Here is an 11,606-nt window from a genome sequence, read left to right on the forward strand (position 1 = left end):
GGGAGTTGTAGTTGCACAGCAGCTGGAGTGCCGAAGGTTGCTGATCCCTGCTCTACCCCATTTAAACTGCTTGGCCGAAAACTTTACTTGGTACTAGTAGGAAGGTGCGTAATCACCATATACAGCAATCATCCTTTCATGGATTTCTTTAGGCTTCTTTTCTTCCCTTGTAAGGAATTTAAATCGCAGAATGAAGATCCAAGTCCTTCACTTTCTTTGTAGACCCGCACTCTACTGCACTTAGCATCCTGTCACTTCTAGTGCTTTCATCAGACTGAACTGCTACGGTTTGTGTTGCATGTCCAGACATGTCTCAACCTGCACAGACAAGCTCAGCTCTCTAAGAGCATGCCTGTATACCCCTCATATATTACATCCAGACCAGACCAACTCAAAGCCTGCATTGTATAGTGGACACCTATATCCACAAGTGCCAGCTTACAGCTGTTAGCCAATCAATAAAATAGTAATAGATGTGCCATTCTCTGCCACTTTGCCAGCCACCATACCTCATCATCTGATCGCTGGCAATTTCCAGAAATTGCACTTTGTCTAAACTACTGCTGGGTGTACTACAAGTAAACTTTTGCACTGAGTAAAGAGAGACTTTTATTCTTTGACTTCTGGCCTGAGTTCTTAAACAACCTTTCCACTGCACTGATCCCCACGAAACAACAGCCTGAAGGAGTACATTGTGACGCATCATCTCATCATGGCTACTACCAATGCCATCCTCTGCACAGGCTCCTCAGGGGCTTGCTGTATTCATACCGCACAACCTCCAGTCGTCACCCACGATGCTATGGACGCTCGTTCCCGTCCCCGCCTGCCATTGGCTGCTTGCCCCGGACACCTGTTTTTTTCATCCGCGCATGGGGAGAAGAAGCAAACCAGGAGCTTTGCAGGAAACGGGGAGCCAGGTAAGTATATTCAGTGTAGGGTGCCTGGCCTATGAGGAGGCTTTTTATAGGATTGGATAACCCCTGTAACAAACCACAGTGTGGAGGCGATTGAAGGAGGTTTCTTGAAAGGGAAGCTTATTGGATTTTTTCTCTGAACTCTGTTAAACCTCATGGCCTCAGTTATAAAATGGATTTACTTTACTGTGATAACTTTATGGTTGAAATTTTTTAGTGGAATTGTATGATTTAGGCCTCTTTCACACAAACGTGTGCGCTCCGTGGCCGTATTGCGGACCCCATTTGCGGATTCGCAATACACGGGCGCCGATCCATGGGCATTCCGCATCACGGATGCGGACCCATTCACTTGAATGGGTCCGCAAATCCGGAGATGCGGAATGGAAGCACGGAATGCTTCCGTGGGGTTTCGTCCCGTACTTCCGTTCCGCAAAAAGATAGAACATGTTCTATCTTTTTGCGGAACGGGTGGATCGCGGACCCATTAAAGTGAATGGGTCTGCGATCCGCTGAGGCTGCCCCGCGGTTGGTGTTCGTGCATTGCAGCCCACAGCACGGCCACAGGGCGCACACGTTCGTGTGCAAGAGGCCTTATTGTTGTAATCAGATGGCATTAATTAATATTCATCAGGAGGTTCTAAGGGAGAGGAGCTTTGTAAACATCAATCTGTATTTCAATACAAAGTACAGTCAGGTCCAGAAATATTGGGACATCGACACAATTCTAACATTTTTGGCTCTATACACCACCACAATGGATTTGAAATGCAACAAACCATATGTGCTTTAACTGCAGACTGTCAGCTTTAATTTGAGGGTATTTACATCCAAATCAGGTGAATGGTGTAGGAATTACAACATTTTGCATATGCACTTATGCACATATGCACATTTTGCATATGCACTTGTTAAGGGACCAAAAGTAATGGGACATCATAATAATCATAAATCAAACTTTCACTTTTTAATACTTGGTTGCAAATCCTTTGCAGTCAATTACAGCCTGAAGTCTGGAACGCATAGACATCACCAGACGCCGGGTTTCATCCCTGGTGATGCTCTTCCAGGCCTCAACTGCAACTGTCTTCAGTACCTGCTTGTTCTTGGGGCATTTTCCCTTCAGTTTTGTCTTCAGCAAGTGAAATGCATGCTCAATCGGATTCAGGTCAGGTGATTGACTTGGCCATTGCATAACATTCCACTTCTTTCCCTTAAAAAAACCCTTTGGTTGCTTTTGCAGTATGCTTTGGGTCAATGTGCATCTGCACTGTGAAGCGCTGTCCAATGAGTTCTGAAGCATTTGGCTGAATATGAGCAGATCATATTGCCCGAAACACTTCAGAATTCATCCTGCTGCTTTTGTCAGCAGTCACATCATCAATAAATACAAGAGAACCAGTTCCATTGACAGCCATACATGCCCACACCATGACAATACCACCACCATGCTTCACTGATGAGGTGGTATGCTTAGGATCATGAGCAGTTCCTATCCTTCTCCATACTCTTATCTTCCCATCACTCTGGTACAAGTTGATCTTGGTCTCATCTGTCCATAGGATGTTGTTCTAGAACTGTGAAGGCTTTTTTAGATGTCGTTTGGCAAACTCTAATCTGGCCTTCCTGTTTTTGAGGCTCACCAATGGTTTACATCTTGTGGTGAACCTTCTGTATTCACTCTGGTGAAGTCTTCTCTTGATTGTTGACTTTGAAACACATACACCTACCTCCTGGAGAGTGTTCTTGATCTGGCCAACTGTTGTGAAGGGTGTTTTCTTCACCAGGGAAAGAATTCTTCGGTCATCCACCACAGTTGTTTTCCGTGGTCTTTCGGTGTTGCTGAGCTCACCGGTGCGCTCCTTCTTTTTGAGGATGTTCCAAACAGTTGTTTTGGCCACGCCTAATGTTTTTGCTATCTCTCTGATGGGTTTGTTTTGTTTTTTCAGCCTAATGATGGCTTGCTTCACTGATAGTGACAGCTCTTTGGATCTCATCTTGAGAGTTGACAGCAACAGATTCCAAATACAAATAGCACACTTGAAATGAACTTTGGACCTTTTTTGTGCTCATTGTAATTGAGATAATGAGGGAATAACACACACCTGGCCATGAAACAGCCAAGAAGCCAATTGTCCCATTACTTTTGGTCCCTTAACAAGTGGGAGGCACAGATGCAAACTGTTGTAATTCCTACACCGTTCACCTGATTTGGATGTAAATACCCTCAAATTAAAGCTGACAGTCTGCAGTTAAAGCACATCTTGTTAATTTCATATCTATTGTGGTGGTGTATAGAGCCAAAAATGTTAGAATTGTGTCGATGTACCAATATTTATGGACCTGACTGTATATGAGGACACATTTGGGGCCATTTATCAAACTGGTGTAAAGTAGAACTGGCTTTGTTGCCCACAGCAACCAATCAGATTCCACCTTCCATATTTGACAGCTACTTTGAAAATTGAAAGGTGGAATCTGATTGGTTGCTATGGGCAACTAAGCCAGTTCTACTTTACACCAGTTTGCTAAATTACCCCAATTTGTCCGAAAAGCATCAGCATTAATGGGACCTTCCTTTTAAACTTTTTTCACTTCAATATAGTTTACAAGATTGATGCGATTGCTGGACATTCTCTCTTAGATTTCTTCTACCATGGTCTTACCTGTGAGTTAGTCTGGAAGTGTCTCATGCAATGGCTGATATTAGGAGTGTTAGGGCTCGTGCACAAAAACATAATTTTTGGACCCAAAAGATGCAGAAGAAGCAAAAGATGCAGACAGCACACCGTGTGCTGTCTATTTCCGTATTTCCATTCCATGGCACCTGCAAAAACATAGAACATGTCCTATTCTTGGCGCTATGTGGGAAAGGGGGTACTACTTGAGATAAATACCATTTTGCACCAAAATTTTCCCACAATTCTAGCTTAAACTCTCAAAGCAAGCCAACCAAGAGTTGGTATAGAGTCAGAGAAAAGTGTCTATCCCTGCACCACATTCATCATCCAGCCTGAGCCCCTGTGATAAATTCGGTGCAAGTTTTTGGAGGAAATCAGCCATGCTTTTTGAATTCTGGACAACCCCTTTAAGGAGTTAGGTTGGAATGCTTAGGTTTTGTAGAGTTTTTCTTTAACTTGATATAACTATGGCCCTGTGAATAAAACTCACAGGGTAGGAGACTAATGCTGCATTTATATGCAGCGATCAAGCACACAACTGTCGTGATGGAAGCGATCCTTCCCGACAATTGCCTGTTTATTAGTGGATATGAAGTGCTGCGGTTCACCTTCATTGTATGAGGACGAGCTGTGGCTACTGCTTACTATACAGAATGAGTTTCTGGTAAGCAGAGTGCTGTTTACACAGCTCTATCTGCTGCCCAAAAACAATAATTGAAGTGTCCTCATGAGTGATTGTTTCAGTCAATGAACAAACATTTTGCTCGTTCATCAGCTGACCTGTGGCACCTTTAGGGTGCCTGCACACGAGTGCAGGTGAACGCACATAAGATCCGCACAAATTTTTATGTGGATTTAAGTGCGTTTCTGCAGCATATCCACACCAAAAAATTCACAATTTCTATTGGATGCAGGTTTGCCACAGATCTCACCCTTCATTGAAAAGGGCAAAATCCTCCACTAAAATTGCAAACATAATTGCAGTGACTGCAAAACGCTGTAATACAGCCCCTTTCACACAGGCATTATGTGAAATACCACGTGACAATCATACCAAATACCTGTTGAAATCCATACCTGTCATGTGTACATACCTCTTCCCTGGTGTAAGGTGCATTTACAAAAGGATGTAAAGAAATTTGGAAAGAGTAATATAATACATATAATCATGATTCAATTATTAAGGAAGATGAAAAAAATGATGATGTTGATGTCCATCAGTGGTGACACATGTTCCTGAAGAAGAAGACTCCTACTGGTTGTATGCCCTAGCACATACGTTCCACATTATGTTTTTCTGCCAGGCTGTGGGTGGATTTTTCACAATATTATAAAGTCTTACAGATTGTGACAAGTCTCTGTTATTCTGAGACAACCATCATGGAGCCATAATACAGCATAAAGTGGTTGAGTGAAGATGGCAGTGAAGGTGTGCAAGTGTTTGATGGGATCACACAGCTCATAAAAGGACAACTGCCCGCCCTCATAATCCACATAAATTCGGACTCTATTACTGGAGATCTTGTGAGGTAACTGGATATATGCAGTGTCATGTATTACTCCATACTGAGTATTACACTTCCCACCAAATAAACCCCAGGACTTCTTATTACCTCCTATATATGACTGAAGTCCCCTTTTGTCCATACTGGGATAACAGATCCCCACCCTCCAACTCCCTGCTTCACTGATGTCCACATCCCAGTGATGTCGCCCTGAAGAAAAAGTCTTGCTGCTTAAAACTTGATTATACTGGAATCTTTCTGCTGTTTCTGGGCTATTCTGGTTTATTAGGGTTCTGGATGCAGTTTTCAGGTCTTCTGATATAAGGATATAATTACCAGCTGTATTAACATCTAGTAATATGTCTGCAGGATCCTCCACATAGATCCCTCTCCTTATTCCTGTTATTATGTCCCATAATGTGTGTAATGTGTCTGAGACCACAGCCACATTCAGATCATCTACATCATGGAGTGGTTTATCATAGACACCTGTGTTCTCATCACATTCCTCTTCCACTGGACTATACAAGTCACCTGTGTGTGGTTCCTGTAACACAGTCAGTGGATCAGTCATGTTACATAGCTCCTCAGTGAGTCTTATCTTCCTGGAAAGCTCATCCTTCTTGATTTCCATTTTCTGACTCAGAGCAGAGAGTGAGAGTGACACCTGCTCTTCTTGCCTTGAGATCTCGCTCAGGACCCTGTTTTCAAGGTCGTCCAGTTGTCTTCTGATGTCTGTAAACAGGGCAGTGACTCTTCCTTTTAAATTAGCTGCTTTGTCTTTTGTTTTTCGCCTGTGTTTTTCCAGACTCTGGGCTCTTTTTTCCATCACCTCCCTTTTAATGGTCACTTTCTGTAGAACATTTCTCATTTTTTTCTTCTTCTTCTCATAGGCCTCATCCAGCATTTCCACTCGGTGTCCCCAGTGTTCTCCAACCAAACTGCAGGAAACACAGATACAAGCAGCGTCCTCAGTGCAGTAATACTTTAAGAGTTCCTTATGGACAGAACATTTTCTGTTCTCCAGAGAAGTGCTGGGTTCAGATAAGATGTGTTCTGTTGACTTGCTGTGAACTCTCAGGTGTTTATCACACAGAAAAGCTTCACAGTGTAGACAGCCTTTAACAGCAGGTACAGGAGAGTCCACACAGTAAGTGCAGAAGATCCCGGTTTCCGTCTCTCTTGGTTGAGTAAATAGTAAATTCTCCATTATTTTACACAAAGCAAAGTTCTTCATAAGTGCAGGCCGCTCCTGAAACTCTTCTCTGCATTCAGGACAGGTAAAAAAAACGGACTGGTCCTGCGTATCCAGTGCACGATCAATACAGACCCGGCAGAAGTTGTGTCCACATCTCAACATTACAGGATCTGTATATGTGTGCAGACAGATGGAGCAGTCCAACTCGTCTCTCAAATCAAAGGATGCCATGCCTGATAGAAGAAGAGAGAAAAAGATTAGCGTCTTATACCTGTAAGACTAGTTTCACATCTGCAGCAGAGCTCTCTGGTAGAATGTTCTGGATGAGAATAGCCTGCTGGAGTTCTCTGGAACCGGCATTTCCGGATACTGATGCCTGCCAGCAAGACCCCATTGACTAGAATGGAGTCCGGCAAAGAACTGGCAGCTACCTGGCAAATATGCCAGGAATTGTTGGGACAAAGAACTGCACGCAAATGTTTTTTCCAGTAGCTTCACAGAATTCTATGCTGGAATTGCATGTTGGAGAGCCAGAACAGTTTCACAAAGCATAAGTGCATGTATGCACCCGTGCCACAAACAAATGTCCTGGCCCAGCTGTGAGTTTACTGATCCGAACTGACAGCATCATAGGGATCTTTGATGATGTAAGATTGGACAGTAGACCCGAGGTTGCGCCAAAACACTTGTCAGTAATATGGGCACATAAATCCACTGTAATGCACTTGTTTCAAACTGGCCTGAAGGAGTATACACCTAAGGGCTCATTCACACGATCGTGGTTTTGGTCCGCATCTGAGCCGCATTTTTTGCTGCTCGGGTGCGGACCCATTCACTTCAATAGGGCCGCAAAAGATGCGGACAGCCCTATGTGTTCTGTCCGCATCAATTGCTCCGTTCCGTGGCCCCGCAAAAATTATGAGTCATGTCCTATTCTTGTCCGTTTTGCAGACACTGTTATAGGGGATCTGCGGGTGACACATATATAGCATCTTATGCTATGTGTCATCCACAGATCCCCTCCATAAAAGTGTCCCTACAGTGTGAATGACCCCCAATACAGGGGGTGGGGGTCGCATCTGGTTTTATAATGACAGCGGGGCCCGTGCAGTGACTGTATTCTACTACACAGGCCCCGCTCACTGTATATAATCTTATCTATAATTGTAGGCAGTGTTAATATATAAAAATTCAGGGTAATCAGCGCCTGTATTACTTACAAGCGCTCAGTAGCAGAGAGGAGGGAGGAGGCAGGCCGGGAGGACGGGCGCTGGCAGCGTGAGTCACTGCGTCACACACCTGCGCCGCCCACTTTATGAATGAAGCAGGCGGCGTGAGCGCATTGAAAGTTCTGCAAAATGCGGCATTCGCCCCATAAGACGCACTGCTATTTTCCCCCCACTTTTGGGAGGAAAAAAAGTGCGTTTTATAGGGCGAAAAATAGGGTACCTACATATTACCGCTGAAGGTTTGTATAGAAACAGCAAAAGAAGGTCTGGAGCTGCGGCACAGAGAACGTCGGGGGGGAGAGGAGAGTATAGGAAGTTTTGATTTTAAGGCATAAATTTTAGGGTCCCTTTTTAGGCGACTTGGACAACCATTTTATGGCTTGTTTTTAGAAAATGACAAATAATTGTCAGCTCAGTCATGCAACAAGCATGGTTATTTCTATTGGCACTGCTGACGGGGAGAAATCATTTCCATGCAAGGTGAAGAACATCATTGTTGACTAGTGAATGAAGGTCAGCAGTAAACGTCAACCGTGGGGGCCCCACAGGAAAAATTTTAATGGGCCTAATTCCACCTTCAGCAGCAAGGACACTCAGGACATGCAAATGCCTCATGAGCGCTCCCAAAACCCAACTGACAAGTTAATGTATATGGGGGGCCTCCAGGCACTCTCTGACAGCAGATTGCAGACGATGAGGGAAAGAAGACTCATGCATCTTGGATTTCAACACGCCCAATTATTTTTTCTTCTGGGAAATAAGCTGCTGCCAAAGGCTACTTTCACACCTGCGTGGTATATGTTGTATCTGCACAGACGGATTCGCACCTATAATGCAAACGCTTGTATCCGTTCAGAACGGATCCGTTTGCATTACCATGAACAAAAAAAATATAAATTGTTCATGATAATGCAAACGGATCCGTTTTGACTTACACTGAAAGTCAATGGGGGGCGGATCCGTTTTCAATTGCACCATATTGTGTCAGTGAAAACAGATCCGTCCCCATTGACTTACATTGTAAGTCAGGACGGATCCGTTTGGCTCTGCATCGTCAGGCGGACATCAAAACGCTGAAAGCAGCGTTTTGGTGTCCGCCTCCAGAGCGGAATGGAGGCTGAACGGAGGCAAACTAATGCATTCTGAACGGATCCTTATCCATTCACAATGCATTGGGGCTAAACTGATCCGTTTTGGACCGCTTGTGAGAGCCCTGAAACGGATCTCACAAGCGGACCCAGAAATGCCAGTGTGAAAGTAGCCAAAGAAGTTTAACCACCTTTAGGACTGGCCGATTCTGGAGCCATAACTTTTTTTTTTCTCCCTGACTCCTCACCGTATGAGCGGACCCCGATGGTAGGACGGCTCATACTCTGGATTCCTAGAGACCCTGAGTCGCCCTGGTAATCCCTCACCAAGGAGCAGGGAAGAGTTCATCCCAGTCATGGAGGAACAGGAGTCTCTATCTGAGGCCAGGCTGCAAGGAGAGGGGAACACATACAGCATATGGAGTTGGCAGGTAAGCGAAACCCATAATACACTTACCTGCCACAGACACTGACTGGAACCCGTGCACAAGTGCTGCTGTCCACACCAACATTAAAGGACACAGCACAAACCACAACCACACAGGAACCCATTGTACCCATAGCTGCAATAAACGTGAGACAGGGGAATGTATAGCAAACATGCTGGGACACCAAACATCACCAGCCATGTAACACAACACAAGACATACAACACCCTGAACTTAACCCACGCAAACAAAAAGATAAGAAGGGAAAAAGACACCATAATAACATCAATGACCACAAGGGTGGCCCTCACTGGACAGATGGTAAAAGCCAGGAACAGTGAACCACCAGCATACACCAAGGCTGGAGGAACCCTGAGCTTCAGGCATCCAGCAGAGGCTAAATAGCCCAAGCAGCCACACACACACACACACAAACCCAGTGTTCACAAAACACTAGGAAGGGAGTTAACCCTTACAACACCAGACAGAGGAAGGAAGCCACTTAAAGGGGAAGTGCACACACAAGCATACCAAACCACACGTTACCACCAGCAACAGCATGCGTGGCTACCATGTCACGGCCATCACCCAGAAGGCCGAGACACTGCCACCGCATGCTCACACAGCAACATGTTGCCGCGGGCAACCGCAAGTGTGGCAACAGTGTCACAGCGCAAACCAAAGGCCGTGACAATATTGGTACACCATAGACTTTTTCCATGGCGCAGGTGCCCACAGAGAGGGCTCTGAGTGCTGCCTCTGGCACCCGTGCCATAGGTTCGCCACCACTGCCCTGGGCGACTTGAACATGTGATTGTCTGATTGCTTCTCCTATAGACTGCAATAAATTATCATTGCAGCCTATGGGAAATTCAATATGTTTATAGAGAGCCCTTTAACTGGCAGGGCTCCATAGAAACATAGCTATGATAAGCTTTGGAGCCTCTGTCACTGCACAGGGAGCCGTTCAGGTGCAGTGCTCCCTGGATATTACTGCTCAGATACCGTGGTCAAAATTGACCATGGCATCTGAGAGGTTAATTGTCTGCACACACCCAGTGTCTATGGTGCTCACTCAGCTTTTTAGCTGACTATGTTTAAACCCTAGACTTCTGCTGTTGTTCCAGAAGGGGTTAAAAGGGTTGTCGTACCTCACCATTTCCAATGCACTTCGCTGTTTCCATAACTCCCAAAGTTATGGAAGCGGTGTACCTAGTTCTGTTACGCTGCATGCATAGCTCCCATTCATTACAATGGGATTTAATGGAAACAGCAGATCGCCTGCCTGTTCAGCTGTTTCTGTAAGCCTGGTCACCTAGGGCCAGCACTTGGTCACATCTCACCGTAGAATCGCCTTGATGGGAAAACCCCTTTAACACTGTCTTAATCTCTTCTTCCTATTGAAATATATATGTATGCGCAGTCAAGCCTAATACGCATGCTTGTGGTGGAGTAGAGAGAAATAGCTGTCAGCTAAAGATTGTTCATCCCAGACTTATTTTACAGTCATGGTTATCTTAAGACAGAGGTGCAATGTGGCACCTATAAAAACTCTATGAGCCTATACTTTACCTCCAAAAACCTCCCTTTTCATACAGAGAGACACCGTTTTTTCCCCTCATGGATCCATACAATATCTGAAAAAAAATAAAAAATACTGCCCTGGTCCATTTTGGGACCACCATAAGTCAGCACACAAAATGCCTTTGGTTTTGTAGAATTTGCATTATGCCTTATGAGGATTTTGTTTTCCACACTATGCTCTGCTTTTTGCCGAACTCCTGAAGGCCCCTTTTACACAGCCCAACAAGTGGGGAAATTGTCGGGATGTAGTGAACCTAGAAACACTCATTCCCGATAACTGCCCTGTTTAAAGGTGCAACCGATTGTACTGTGTAACCAGCTGCCCTATTCACTATAGTAGGGGTCAGAAACCTTCAGCACCCCAGGTGTGGTGAAACTACAACTCCCAGCATGCACACTTGCTTGGCTGTTCTTAGAACTCCCATAGAAGTAATGGGAGCATACTGGGAGTTGTAGTTTGGCACAAGTATATCCTCCATTTTTCACTTCCGTTGATGTTTCCTAATGATCATCAGATCCCACACGAATGGCATATGTGTGTTGTTCACTTTTTTCAATGACCCATTGATTTGAATGGGTGAGTATAGCATGTAAAATCAGACCAAAACAGTACATGCTGAGATTTTTATGTCCATCTGTGAAGAAAACTGACCATGTGAATTGGACCACTGACTTTAATGTGTTAGTGTTCAGTTTGGGTGCTGTCTATTCTACACTTGGTGAGCACACAGCCATAAAAGTCGCTCAGCTGAATGAGCCCTTGGAATGCTATCTTCTTTTGTCATTCAGACCACACACCAGCTGAACCACACTAGGCTAGAGCTAGGCTCCATAGATGTTCTGCTCCTGTAGATGTTAGCAGCACATGATGAAACACAATCTATAACAAAGCACATACGGTACATACACTATACTAGGTATGCAGCATCGTTAACATGAGAATTCTCACCTGTAGTGTCAGCATGGGTAGAATAAC

General features: G+C 44.7%; 1 protein-coding gene across 1 annotated transcript; it reads right to left on the reverse strand.

The window, feature by feature from the left end:
• Positions 1-4,886: 4,886 nt before the first annotated feature.
• LOC121005767 (E3 ubiquitin-protein ligase TRIM11-like) lies at positions 4,887-11,606 on the reverse strand. Its single transcript, XM_040438536.1, has 2 exons — positions 11,580-11,606; positions 4,887-6,534 (listed from the first exon to the last, which is right to left on the reverse strand). Exon 2 carries the CDS (start codon positions 6,530-6,532, stop codon positions 4,937-4,939), a length of 1,596 nt encoding a protein of 531 aa, XP_040294470.1. The 5' UTR covers positions 6,533-6,534; positions 11,580-11,606; the 3' UTR covers positions 4,887-4,936.

The sequence above is a fragment of the Bufo bufo genome, chromosome 1 (assembly GCF_905171765.1).
Source record: "Bufo bufo chromosome 1, aBufBuf1.1, whole genome shotgun sequence".
NCBI lineage: Eukaryota > Metazoa > Chordata > Amphibia > Anura > Bufonidae > Bufo > Bufo bufo.